The sequence below is a fragment of the Schistocerca gregaria genome, chromosome 4, assembly GCF_023897955.1.
Source record: "Schistocerca gregaria isolate iqSchGreg1 chromosome 4, iqSchGreg1.2, whole genome shotgun sequence".
In the NCBI taxonomy this organism is placed as follows: Eukaryota; Metazoa; Arthropoda; class Insecta; order Orthoptera; family Acrididae; genus Schistocerca; species Schistocerca gregaria.
The window spans coordinates 714,623,976-714,639,166 of NC_064923.1; the positions used below are offsets into that span (position 1 = coordinate 714,623,976).

Consider the following 15,191-nt stretch of genomic DNA (forward strand, 5'->3'; position numbering starts at 1 on the left):
TTTCCCCTTCCTTGAACACAAAAATGTGTGGTATACAGTTGATCCAGTATGGTATACATAGAGTTGTTACGTTGGCACCAAAGGTAACTTCCATCAACCCATTAACCATTATTATGGTCAGTGTGGATTTAGTCCTTACAGAGTTAATAATATGTACAAGTATTGTTCTCTCATTCCCCTGTTGTGAGCATGTGTGAGTGAAATGGTTACACTGAGAAAGAAAATGGTTGTTTTGATAGACAAAAAGTTGGAAGCACTAAACAGGATAGACAAAGAAAACTGTTGAAAAAGATAGCTGCAGAATGTGGTGTAGGTACATCAATTGTGACAGATGGGAAGAAAAACCAAAACGAAATGGAACACTTGTGCTACAAAATGACGACTAAAGACTATTTTCGGAATTACGGTACAATAAAGAAAGCATGAAATGAAGCACTGAGTGAAGCATTATTTATCTGTTTAAGTGAGAAAAGAGAGCATATTTCTGGTATCCAGTCCAATCCTGCAGAAAAAGGCACTAAACTTAAACAGTAAGCTAACCAATGGCAATACTAACTTCACAGTAAGCTAAAGTTGGTTGGAAATATGGTAAGCTCTTTATAGCACATGCCATCTTTCAGTAAAGTTATTTCCTCAAAAAACTTAAACCTAAACCACATTTATAATACAAATGAAACTAGACTTTTTTATCGGATGCTGTCCAGTGAGATACTGACTTCCAAATTAGATGACTAACTGTACTTTGAGATTTCAATGTAAGATTCCTGACAAACAGCAAAGGGAAGAAGGGCCAACAAAATCAGGTACATGCTTACAACCTCATCCCTGTGGTCAGTTTTCTCCACAAATTGAGTTTTACAGAGTGTCATGAAAATACTGAAACACCGTTTTCCTAATTCTGTATGTTAGATATGCATAGCCTCCATAACCAGAAATTAAACCTGCTCTGATCAAATATGCCACACATTTAATGCTTCTATGAATCAGGATGGGAGCATGGATTTAGATGGAATGAAGCTTGCTATAGTGAAGCCTCACCACAAAATACCAGACACAAAATATCATACACTCTGTCTACTGACCATATTCATGTACGTCCTTTGAGAAAGTATTGTATTCCAGAACTGTAAAGCACATTGAAAACTTTGACATCATCAGTGAAAGACAGTTCGGTTTTCAAAAAGGTATTTCCACAGTTGAAGCTGTATTTTCTTTCAAGAAATCCCTACGTAAATAAATGAAACCAGTTAGGATATTTTGTGATCTTTCTAAGGCTTTCGACTGTGTGGATCACAAAATACTTCTTCACAAAGCATGCCACTATGGCATCAGAGGGGCAATGGGAAACTGGTTAAATGGCTCCGAGCACTATGGGACTTAACTGCTGAGGTCATCAGTCCCCTAGAACTTAGAACTACTTACACCTAACTAACCTAAGGACATCACACACATCCATGCCCAAGACAGGATTTGAACCTGCGACTGTAGCGGTTGTGCGGTTCCAGACTTAAGCGCCTTTAACCGCTTGGCCACACCGGCTGGAGGAAACTGGTTAAAATCCTACTTCCAAGACAAGAAGCACAATGTACTTTTTGAGGCGAGCAGCAAAACTTGTGAGGAGTAGAGTCTGACAGGGGCAACTGTACTTGGTCAACTGCTGTTTCCCATGTATATAACTGACTTATCTTTGCCATACAAAATATACAAGTCCACTATGCTTGCTGGTCATACTAGCATTGTGATAAGCATCAAACAGTCCACCGCTCCAGAGACTGATGCCAACAAATTACTTCCAAAACTCCTAACCTGGTTCAAAGTAAAATCAATGTCAATAAGTCTGAGAAGAACTAATTCTATCCAGTTCAGAAGGTAAACTATTGCACCTGACAGCCAGCAAATAACTGAGTACAATGCACCAGATTCCTAGGTTTCAACACAGGTAGCAGGGTTAGCCTGGAACCTCATCTTCTCCATATCATAAAAAAATTGTCCTAGGCTACTTCTGCTATTCGGACAATCTCTCGTATTGGAAACATCAGTGTCGCCAAGTTCATTTACTTCGCGTCCTTACACTATGTTCTGTACTATGGAATTATCTCCTGGTGGAATTCACTCACATCAAAGAAAATTTCATTTTGGCAGAAAAGTGTTGTCTGAATTATGTGCAGAGTTCCCTTGACAACATCATCTTAATCTCTTTCAGAAACTTAGGATAATTACTACAATTTCCCAATATATCTATTCCATTATGATCTTCATGGTTGACAAGCCTCTGCACTATGAAACCAATAAAATGAACCATGATCATATTATGAGGAAGGAAGGCTGACCTTCATTGTGATTTCAAAAATCTAACTCTGGTGCATAAACGGAGTACAGTATTAAAATATTTAAATCATTACTGAATAACATCCAAGGTCTATGTGGGGTTTAAATTGTTTAAAAATAAAGATATATTTCTTGATAAAACATGTTATGCATGACATGATTTTTTTTGACACATGCATATGCTCTTTATTAACACATTGTTTCTGTTTGTTATATATTGCACAACATGTGTTAAACCCTGTATGACTTTTTTTATTTCATTTCTGTTTTGTTCTAGCTTCATGTTTTTATTTTCCCTGCAAATGTTTTTGCGAAGTAACTGTACTTTGTCCTAAGTCATTTGCATCTTCTTTAACAGCTAAGAGCACAGCTCTATTAAATACATAGCTGTAACACACAGAATAAGGATGATACCACCTTGGAAAAACTAGTATAAGCAGACCTTGGGGAAGATCGGTTTGGATTCTGTAGAAATGATGGAACACATGAGGCCATACTGATCCTACGACTTATCTTAGAAAATATATTAAGAAAAGGCAAACCTACATTTCTAGCATTTGTAGACTTAGCGAAAGCTTTTCACAATGACTGGAATACTCTCTTTCAAATTCTGAAAGTGGCAGGGGTAAAATACAAGGAGCAAAAAGCTATTTACAATTTGTACAGAACCCAGATGGCAGTTATAAAGAGTTGAGGGGCATGAAAGGAAAGCAGTGGTTGGGAAGGGAGTGAGACAAGGTTGTAGCCTATCCCCAACGTTATTCAATCTGTATATTGAGCAAGCAGTAAAGGAAACAAAAGAGAAATTCGGGGTAGGAATTAAAATCCATGGAGAAGAAGTAAAAACTTTGAGGTTCGCCAATGACACTGTAACTCTGTCAGAGACAGCAAAGGACCTGGAAGAGCAGCTGAATGGAATGGACAGTATCTTGAAAGAAGGATATAAGATGAACATAAACAAAAGCAAAATGAGGATAATGGAATGTTGTCGAATTAAATCGGGTGATGCTGAGAGAATTAGATTAGGAAATGAGACACTTAAAGTAGTAAAGGAGTTTTGCTATTTGGGGAGCAAAATAACTGATGATGGTCGAAGAAGAGAGGATATAAAATGTAGACTGGCAATGGCAAGGAAAGCGTTTCTGAAGAAGAGAAATTTGTTAACATCGAGTATAGATTTAAGTGTCAGGAAGTCGTTTCTGAAAGTATTTGTATGGAGTGTAGCCATGGATGGAAGTGAAACATGGACGATACATAGTTTAGACAAGAAGAGAATAGAAGCTTTCGAAATGTGGTGCTACAGAAGAATGCTGAAGATTAGATGGGTAGATCACATACCTAATGAGGAGGTATTGAACAGAAATGGGGAGAAAAGAAATTTGTGGCACAATTTGACTAGAAGAAGGGACCGCTTGGTAGGACATATTCTGAGGCATCAACAGATCATCAACTTAGTACTGGAGGGCAGCATGGAGGGTAAAAATCTTAGAGGGAGGCCAAGAGAGAAACACACTAAACAGATTCAGAAGGATGTAGGTTGCACTAGCTACTGGGAGATGAAGCTTGCACGTGACAGAGAAGCATGGAGAGCAGCATCAAACCAGTCTCTGGACTGAAGATAACAACAACAACAACAACAACAACAACAACAACAATCCTTTAAAGGAAATAAAACTGATACAGTCTCAGCATTTATGTGGTGTTCTATTGGTGCTAGTCTTAATAATAATAATAATAATAATAATAATAATAATAATAATAATACAAGGTGTACAACATTGCTTCCACCATTTGCCGATTGGTGGCGTCAACGGTACGCAGCGGACAAAATAAACAGATCACAGACGTCAGGCACTCAGCTTGGACCACGGTTAACATAACCTCATTCAAACATTAATTGATTTGTGTCTGCATCATAAAGTTGTTCTTGATTGAAAATGTCAGTTTATGAGCCTAATTCTCGTAATTTGCAGGGGGTGTTACTGTTTTGTTTCAATATGGAGAAAACAGCGGCTGAGTCTCATTGAATGCTTTCAAGTACGTATGGTAAGGACGCTGTTAGTGAAAGAACGTGTCGTGAGTTATTTCAGCACTTCAAGAACTGTGATTTTAACCTCTTAGACCAGCATAGTGGTGGAAGAGACAATGTTTCCAAAGATGCAGAATTGGAGACATTGCTGAGTGAACACGCGTCAAACTCAAGAAGAATTGGCATGATAAGCAAGCCATTTCAAAATGTCTCAAGGCTACGGGCACGATTCAGAAAGAAGGAACTTGGGTCCGGTGTGAGCTGAAACTGAGAGATGTTGAACGGTGTGTGTCATGATTCAGAAAGAAGGAACTTGGGTCCGGTGTGAGCTGAAACTGAGAGATGTTGAACTGTGTGTGTGTGTGTGTGTGTGTGTGTGTGTGTGTGTGTACATGGGGATATCCCGGCCATGCTTCCACGTCGACAGCCAAACCGAATATTCACGGCTCCAATATCATGCTCTGCATTTGGTGAGACCAGCTCGGCGTCGTGTACTATTAGGTGTTAAAACCAAGTGAAACAATCACAGGTGCTCGTTATTGAATGCAATTAATGTGTTTGAGCAGAGCATTAAAAGAAATGGCCACAATACAGCGAGAGGCATGATAAAGTGATTTTGCAGTACGACAATGCTCAACCCCATGTTGCAAAAGAGGCCAAATCATACTTGGAAACGTTAAAATGAGAAGTCCTACCCCACCCGCATTTTCTCCAGAGATTGCTCCCTCTGACGATCACATGTTTAGATCAATGGCGCATGGCTTGGCTGACCAACACTTCTGACCTCATGAAGAAGTCACAAATTGGATCGATTCGTAGATTGCTTCAAAAGGTAAACAATTTTTTTTGATGTGGGATTCGTACACTGTCCGAAAGGTGGGAGAAAGTATTGGCCAGCAATGGAAAATACTTTGAATGATACACATGTAACCAATTTGTTTCATTAAAGCCTCAAATGTTGGGGGAAAAAGCGGTGGAAGCAAAGTTGTACACCTTATAATAATAATAATAATAATAATAATAATAACAATAACAATAATAATAATATCATCACCACCCAAGCAATTAATTCTCCTCACAATTGGAAAGCCCCTGGAAAAGATAAAATAGCAAATTCCTGGCTAAAGAAGTTCACCTCAACACATTCATATCTAACTAAATTATTTAACATATTAAAAACAAAGATTCCAAGACTTACCAAGCGGGAAAGTGCCGTTAGACAGGCACAATAAAATAACACACAAACACAAAATTTCGAGCTTTCGCAACCGGCGGCTGCTTCATCAGGAAAGAGGGAAGGAAAAGGAAAGATGAAAGGATGTGGGTTTTAAGGGAGAGGGTAAGGAGTCATTCCAATCCCGGGAGAGCACACACACACGCACACACACGCGCACATACACGCGCACACACACGCGCACACACACGCGCACACACACGCACACACACACGCACACACACACGCGCACACACACACGCACACACACACGCACACACACACGCACACACACACGCACACACACACGCACACACACACACACACACACACGCACACACACACACACACACACACACACACATCCATACATAATTATAATAAATGATTTAACAGTTACATTGCAGACCCATACACATTCCCTGATACACTTACACATGGAATAACTTATATGAAACCTAAAGATCAAGCAGACACAGCAAACCCAGCTAAATACCACCCCATAACATGCCTACCAACAATATACAAAATATTAACTTCAGTCATTACACAAAAATTAATGACAAATACAACACAGAACAAAATTATAAATGAAGAACAAAAAGGCTGTTGCAAAGGAGCACGAGGATGTAAAGAGCAACTGATAATAGATGCAGAGGTGACATATCAAGCTAAAACTAAACAAAGGTCGTTACACTACGCATACATTGATTACCGAAAAGCTTTTGATAGTGTACCCCACTCAAGGTTACTACAAATATTGGGAATATGCAAAGTAGATCCTAAATTGATACAGTTCCTAAACATAGTAATGAAAAATTGGAAAACCACACTTAATATCCAAACAAATTCAAATAATATCACATCACAGCCAATACAGATTAAGCGTGGAATATATCAAGGAGACTCATTAAGTCCTTTCTGGTTCTGCCTTGCTCTGAACCCACTATCCAACATGCTAAATAATACAAATTATAGATACAATATTACTGGAACATACCCACACAAAATCACACATTTGCTATACATGGATGATCTAAAACTACTGGCAGCAACAAATCAACAACTCAACCAATTACTAAAGATAACAGAAGTATTCAGCAATGATATAAATATGGCTTTTGGAACAGGTAAATGTAAGAAAAATAGCATAGTCAAGGGAAAACACACTAAACAAGAAGATTACATATTGGATACCCACAGCGACTGCATAGAAGCGATGGAAAAAACAGATGCCTATAAATACCTAGGATACAGACAAAAAATAGGAATAGATAATACAAATATTAAAGAAGAACTAAAAGAAAAATATAGACAAAGACTATCAAAAATACTGAAAACAGAACTGACAGCAAGAAACAAGAAAAAAGCTATAAATACTTATGCTATACCAATGTTGACCTACTCTTTTGGAGTAGTGAAATGGAGTAACACAGACCTAGAAGCACTCAATACACTTACACGATCACAATGCCACAAATATAGAATACATCACATACATTCAGCAACAGAAAGATTCACATTAAGCAGAAAGGAAGGAGGAAGGGGATTTATCGACATAAAAAACCTACATTATGGACAGGTAGACAATTTAAGAAACTTCTTTATAGAACAAGCAGAAACTAGCAAAATACACAAAGCAATCACTCCTATAAATGCATCTGCTATACCACTACAATTTCATAACCACCTCTACAACCCTTTAGATCACATAACATCAACAGATACGAAGAAAGTAAATTGGAAAAAGAAAACACTACATGGCAAGCACCCGTATCATCTAACACAGCCACACATAGATCAAGACGCATCCAACACATGTCTAAGAAAAGGCAATATATACAGTGAGATGGAAGGATTCATGATTGCAATACAGGATCAAACAATAAACACCAGATATTACAGCAAGCATATTATTAAAGATCCCAATACCACAACAGATAAATGCAGACTTTGCAAACAACAAATAGAAACAGTAGATCACACCACAAGTGGATGTACAATACTAGCAAATACAGAATACCCCAGAAGACATGACAATGTAGCAAAAATAATACATCAACAGCTTGCCTTACAACATAAACTTATAAAACAACACGTTCCCACATACAAGTATGCACCACAAAATGTACTGGAGAATGATGAATACAAATTATACTGGAAAAGAACCATTATAACAGATAAAAGAACACCACATAACAAACCTGACATCATACACACTAACAAAAAGAAGAAATTAACACAACTAATCGAAATATCCATACCTAATACAACAAACATACAGAAGAAAACAGGAGAAAAAATTGAAAAATACATCAAACTGGCTGAGGAAGTCAAGGACATGTGGCATCAGGAAAAGTTGACATTACACTGATTATACTATCAATTACAGGGGTCATACCACACAATATCCACCAGTACATCAACGCAATACAGCTACATCCAAACTTATATACACAACTACAGGAATCTGTAATTATTGATACTTGTTCAATTACCTGAAAGTTCCTAAATGCAATGTAACATATACCGTACAGTTAAAAGGAAGTCACGCTTGATCAAGATCCGCGTCACTTTCCATTTTTAACCAGACATAACATCCGAGACATAAAAGAAATAATAATAAAAACTGGACATAATGTCTGAAGCAACTGTGATTATGGCGCTGAACTTTCTGGAGAGAAGAACTGGGTACTTGGTTGCTACAATCCACTATTGCTTACTCAATCTGCATCTCTCGTGCTTCACAGTTCTGAGTGACTTTTCTTAACTATTACTGGTCCAATACAGTCTTTTCAAAGCTCCATTGTTGGTTCCACCGCAGTCTGTGCTCCTATTAAGTAAAAAATTTTTCCCCGTCTTGCCACAAACAATAAGACAACGTAGGTTGCCTCTGAAGTAAATACATAACGTTACACTGCTAGAAACAAAATTTCCTGTACAGGAATTGCAGGGGGATGTAGGAATGAGAGCTATTTCAAAAGTCAGTATCATTATGAGCCATCAGCTGAATTATGCAAGATACTTTCAAAATAGCCAAGAGATCACTATCTTTATTTCTAGGACCCGTTGTCCCTTATCTTAAAAGCTGTACACATTCCACCTCCACTACCCCTGACATTTTTTACGTTCCACAACTTCTACAGTAGCTAATAAGCACTGTTCTTGCTCAATGACTAACTTACTTACAACTGTACAGGAATTAAGTCATTACTTATGGAAGAAGTAGTTCACATTCTTAATTGCATATGAAGCAATTCAATTACATGTTTTGGCTCAAATAGTCCCTAATGAGCAATGTAATATGCATGAAATGATAGTCTTCCCCATACCCTGTAAACTAAATTACTGTCAATGTTAAATTTTAAACTGAAGGCTCAAAAACGTTATTGTTGTTACATATTGACTCAAAACACATGACACTCCAACAGTACTCTAAATAGCACAAAAAGTAAAGGTTCACATTGGTGTGACCCTCTGCTTTATAAATAGGTATTAGAAAGTCCTGGCAGAATGTAAATAATTGAAGGAATAAAGGTAACAACTCACCAAACAGTAGAGGTGCTGAGTTGCTAAAAGGCATATCAATAAGCTTCTGTTTGAAGCCAAGTTCTGAGTCTTCACTGTGCGCCGTTCGATGATTCACAACCTCTACTATTTGGTGAGTTGTTACTTCTACTCCTTAAATTCTTAGTGCTCTTCCTTCTCTGTGTTACTATTATCTCTCTTAAAGATAACAGTTCTCTTTGGCATCTCATTAGAATGAAAACTAGAAGAATTACAAATCCATACATTCTTACCTAATCCTGAAGGACCCATACTGCTCTGCATACTGCTCAGGTCAGATGTTTCAGACACTTGTGTTTCATTATCTTCGCCTTCGAGCTGTCCGGAAGAAGGAGACTTGCTGTGCCCAGCCTTGGGTGAAGAACTGGAAGCAGCTGTCGAATGAAGGTGTGGAAAAAGTCTACCTAAGGATTTGCTTGTAGCCCCACTACCAATAGAGCGAGTCATCAATAGCTTATTCTCAATCCAAGATGTTTCTGGAATGCTGCGTGTCATTCTGCCAGTACTACTAAATGAAGGCAGAGGATCTACACCGCATGAATCTGGTTTTGTTTCTGGCTCTCTGTCCAGATCTGAGAGTTTCACAAAGCTTCCACTAACGGCCGATTTTGCTTCAGACTCCCGAAATTCGACTTCTGCAGCATTCGCATCTTTCGTGACCTCCACAGTGGAAGTTCTGTTAGATGACTCTGAAGTAAGCTCCTGCTCCTTCCCTGTTTGTAAATGACATTCCTGATCCAGCAATTTTTTTGGTAATCTCTTGTCACCACTTCCAGAAGAGCATTCAACATCAGAGCCATGTGAGCTACTGGAAACATTTTTCTCCAGAACAGTGTGTTCACTCTCTCCCTTTGCCAAATGACGCTGTCTGTAAACTTTATTATCAACAACTGATGATCCCTTGTTTTGATCTGACCTGTCTGTAGCTACTGGTGAACCAGAGGGCTTCATATCTGTCTCTTCGAGTGCTATAAACAATGCTGAGCTTTTCTGTTGCACTTTCTCACTGTAATTTTTTTCTTCTGCTATTGTATTAATTTCACTTTCAGAATTCCCTTCAGAACTCAATGAACGCTTCACGTATTTCTCGTAAGTCTTTGACATCAGACGGCCATGACAAGATGAGGACATTTGCTTAACAATATGGCCATCTTCACTAAGAGACTGGCTGCTGCTTTGGAATCGACTTTTTGATAATGAAGAGGCACTAGAGGATTTTTCTTCACTGCTGGTTGAGAGAGAGCTCCTGTCAACAGATAGACTGTGCGCACGCTTATGTTGTTTCCGAGAAACAGCCCTTTCTTCAGTTTCTGGGTTCCAAGAATGACGATTGAAGGTTGGCCTCAGACCAGAAGGCAATGTCTTGCGTCTTGTGACGGGGGAATCAGATTCTATGAACATAAATACTGCCTGTTTTTTCTCAGGCATTTCTTTAACTGTTTTGTCAATGGCTGAAACAGCATGCTCTGTTACAGACGAGGGAATGCTGGCATCTATATACATGTACGTTCCTTTTGAAGAGTGTTGCTTTTCATCAGCTACATCAAACGTTGTTCCGGCAATTCGGTTTTGTTTTCCTGATTTTGAAGGACCCTCAGTTTTTATAGACTGTACAATTTTTCTCTTTGGAGAAGAAGGGGAGGGCTTTTTTTCATCTGTTCCATTCATGTCTGGATGTGTTTCTTGTTTTGAAGCACTGATGTCAATGAACATTGAGAACATAAGATTTTTTTTCTCACTTGAAACATCTTTAATTTCATCTGCAGAATGCTGTTTTACAATGCTATTAATTCCTTTCTTTTGACTCAGTTCTTCCTTTCCTAAGCCAACAAAATATCCACACGACTTGCCCTCCTGAGCATTTGATTTTATGGAACGAACTTTTACTTCTGTATTATTGGGTACCTTCCTCTCAGACTTTCCAGTCTTTGGTTCAGACAAGTCAACAAAATATCCTAAACCACAACTCTTCACTGATGATGCAGACGCACTTTTCTGAATTTTGTTTTCTTTCGGAAGCACTTCACTACTCTTCAAATTTAGACCATGTCCTTGTGATGCTGATTCTTTTAATTCAACAACATAACCATTAGTTGCTTCTTTGTTTTCAACACTTTGATCTTGTTCTACAGAATCAGTTAGAGTTTTTGAAGGTGCCATGGCAATGTCACTCTTACGACGCCTTCTGGAGTCTAGAGGTGGCTTTTTTGCAACAGTTACTGCACAGTCACTCATATCCACTACCCAGGCTGACTTTGCAGATACGTTTTTGGGAGCCTGGGCATCAGTCGTATCTACATTTGTCTCTGGTAATGCTGGGGCAGCACCAGAAAGAATAGGAGCCAATTCATTTCTTCTGCGGGTTAAGACTGGGCTGTCATTTATCTTTCTTGGTTTCACAGAAAAATCTACTGTTGAAACACCTCCAGAAATAATAGGGGTTGACTCTGTGCGCTTCTGTTTCTTTGGGCTATCCCATGGTTTCTTTTCCTCAACAATATCACTGAATGTTAATGCACCAGAAACAACAGGTTTTGAATTGCTATCATAATTAATAGCAGCATATTTTTGTGTGTCTTTATCAGTCTGAGATAATGCAGCCAAATCAGTGGTCAACCCATTTGAATTCAAAAATTCCTGCTTCTGAGATGGAATTGAATCACAATACTTTTTATACTCATTTGTGTAAAGAGACATCGCATCCTCAGAAACACCTAACTCAATAACAGGCACTTCTGAGTATGGTTCTATTTTTAATCCATCTGTAAGTGTATACTCCCTCATCTCATTTAATTCCTTCACTTCTCCTGTGTGAATACGGGTAGAAGGATTTGAAACAGTCCCTACAGTAGTGTCAGATAAAGCAGCAGGAACTGTGACATTCAAAGTGTGGTCAACATTTGCAATTAACTTAGATGAATCAAGTAACAAGGAGCTAGGAGCTGAAATATGAGAGCCATGCATATATTCTGTCATAATCCCTTCTGCTGTTAAATCTGAGCCAACCATGATTAAGCTCTGAGCATCACGAAAGCCTTCATTTCCTGTAATGTGGCCAGAGAACTGAGGTATGTGACTTTGAAATACCAGATTTCCTTGTCTTCGCTCATATTCCTGGCGCAAAATAGCCAGATGTTCATCATCTGTATCAAGTTCAAATGTATTTCTTCTTATCAAGCTTGGTCGTGGTTCTGCTTCTGTTGAAGTATTACTTTTGCCATCTGCGGCCACAGTTACATTACCACCATCTACTTGCTCAGTGCCAGTATCATTACCCTCATGCTTTGCATCAGGGTTTTCATGCAAATTTGCATTATACACAGACTCATCATTTTTTTCATTTGTTGCATGGTAAGTTTCTTGTTTAAAGCTATCTCCTTCCCAAGAAATATAACTACACTGTTTCTGTCTGTCAAATTCAGACTCCAAATCTACTGCTGCTTCAGTTGCAGGTTCAACATTTGAAAATGAGTTCTCACAAGATGAATCTTTGGCTTGAGACTCCCTCTCCAATTTAACGATTTTCTGCAAAGAAGAAGAAATTGCATGCCCCAGTTCATCGTCTTTTTCCTTATTGTCCTCTACTGAAACTGTGTGTATAATATTCAAATCACTCTTGCAAACCTCTGCCAAGGCATCAACTGTGTCAAACTGCCTAGAACTGCCACCTAACATTTCCTCCGAACAAGAATCCCATCTTCTCCTCATTCCTTCTCTGTGCAGTTTTTGTAAAGCGATCTGTGGTGCAAAGGATTCTGACAACTTCAATTCCTTCTCAAACTCAGCATAACTATCTTGCCCATCAAGTCTCATAGCACTGGGTTTTAAATGTGTGTACTTAGGCTGGGCTATTTCAGGAGCACCTTTCAGATGTTCATTTGGTTGATAAACAACCTCCTCATCCGTATTAACTACGTTCAGATCTGACTCCAACAAATTTTGTTGTTCTACTTTGACAGCACTTAAAACTTGTGAGGCAGGAGGAGCTGTATTGCTAACAATGTCTATTTCAGGTGCAGTAATACTGGAGAGTTTGCTACGTTCACTTACAGGTGAAGTATGAGGTGTTGCCGTTACTGTATCCATTACAGGTAGTTCATTCTCTTTGGCATCTTTCACAATTTGATCTGATTTACTCATCTGAAAGGGAGGTAAACTAACTTCACTATCATCTACTAAACTAGCAGCATCTATGAAATAATTCTGTGAACCCAATGAACTGTGTGGTGATGGCTCTAGCCACCAGTCATTGCATCTTTCATTATAAGAGCTGTATAAACCAGGTATGAATTTTGTTTCAACATAATTAGTTCCAAATTCATCCTTCAACTTTCCCTCTGTATCAGAAGCCTCATCTTCAGGGACAATCTTGTTGGTATCTTCTTTTATTTCCCTGTCCTCATGTTTTTCTGTTTTGTCACTATCATGCATTTCTGAATATTTATCACAAATATCATTTTGCTTCTTATTCACTACAGCTGACTCTGAAATTTTAGTTTTTGGAAGCTCACTTGAGTTTCCTAAATTTTCTTCACTTTTTGTTTGTAATGAAATATTAGTGACTGATGTAACAGGAATTGGCAAGTCACTACTAACATTATTTGTTTGTTGTGATATGCAGGGCTTTTCCTGAATTGGGGCTGAAACATGGCTGCTGAAACCATGGTCACTCTTTTCATGCTTTATTACTGCCTCCCCATCTACGTCTTTCTCGTCATTCCAATACTCACTGTCTTGTTTTCTATTAGCTGGTAAAGTCTTTACAGAGTCTGTGTTAGTCTTATCTTCAGTATTCTGCTCCTGACCATTGTCACTATTTGAAGGAGGGAAAGTACTGTCCCATGTACCAGCTTCTGAAGACACAGAAGACGATGCAGACGACTTTACAGGTCGAGCAACTAACCCGCCATCATCACCATCATGAGGCATATCTTCTCCAATGGCTGCTTCTGTGAGATCAACTCCAGAGGTTTCTGACACTGTGTGCTCTCGAGGACTACTGAAACCGCCCGCAGGTAAACATCCTGTAGAACTTGTGTCAAGGCCGGAGTCTGGGCCACCACCACTTGCATCCATTTCAGGGCTGCATGAGAAGTAAGGCAGGTCTTCAGTAGTTTCCCTTCTCTTGCAGCACTCTAGCACACTGTCTACAACTTCAATGGGACTGCACATAAAATCATCTTCAACTGTATTATCAACAAATGTATTTATAAACTTTTCATCAGAAAAGTGGAGGGTAAAATTCACCTTGGAATTCTTTTTTACTTCAGTTTCTTCTTGTTCTCTTTCTTCGTCTTTCTTAATTATCCTCTCTTTATTCTCACACTGCTCACAAGATGATCCATTTGTGTCACAATTCACCTTTCCATTTACACTGGTTTTCGAGTCTGTTTTCCGACAATTCTGATGAATCTTATCTTGTCTGGTATCAATGACACGTTTGTTATTTTTTAAAAATTGCTCTCTACTATTAGAATCACAACCACGCTTTTGCTTTTTGGTTAAATGACTAGATAAGAATGGCAAAGTAGTTGGTTTTTTTAATTTTCTGGTAGTAGTTTTGTTATTTTCTTTAGACTTAATAGACTGAAAAGACTTCAGTAGCTCATCTTGTTCTTCAAGTTCTTTTTCCAAAATTGTACATTGCTGTTTTGGTACAGAATCTGGGCAAACAAAAATTTCATCCACTGGAACAATAGAATAGTATGATTGATTTGTTTTGTGAAGGTTTATAATTGATTTATCTTGTTTTGATTCAACAGTTTTCAGATAACTTCCATCTAAAACAAATGAGGCAACGGGCTTTTGGTTTCCACTCTGTGGATATAATTCAGAGGGGGAACAATTTGGTGTTAGAAAAATGTCAGATTCAGGGCTCAAAACAGTATCAAAACTATTATTCCTTTTGAATGTTTGGGTGTTACCATGAACCTGATCACTTATTTCTTCTAAGCACCGAACTGCATCTTTCTCCTCATCAGTAACTGTGCATTTTGAATAAATATCCCTGCAACAAGAACAATACTTTGAATGAGAGAGAGAATTTCTTGGGCT

At 38.4% G+C, this 15,191-nt stretch overlaps 1 protein-coding gene across 4 annotated transcripts in view; it reads right to left on the minus strand.

Moving 5' to 3' along the window:
• LOC126266917 (uncharacterized) overlaps positions 1-15,191 on the minus strand; it is a 174,928-nt gene that overhangs the window by 96,439 nt on the left and 63,298 nt on the right. For all 4 annotated transcript variants that reach the window (XM_049971602.1, XM_049971603.1, XM_049971604.1 and 1 more), the window contains exon 4: positions 9,371-15,144. In XM_049971602.1, coding sequence (XP_049827559.1) covers positions 9,371-15,144 — 5,774 coding nt within the window. The remainder of the gene's footprint in view (positions 1-9,370; positions 15,145-15,191) is intronic.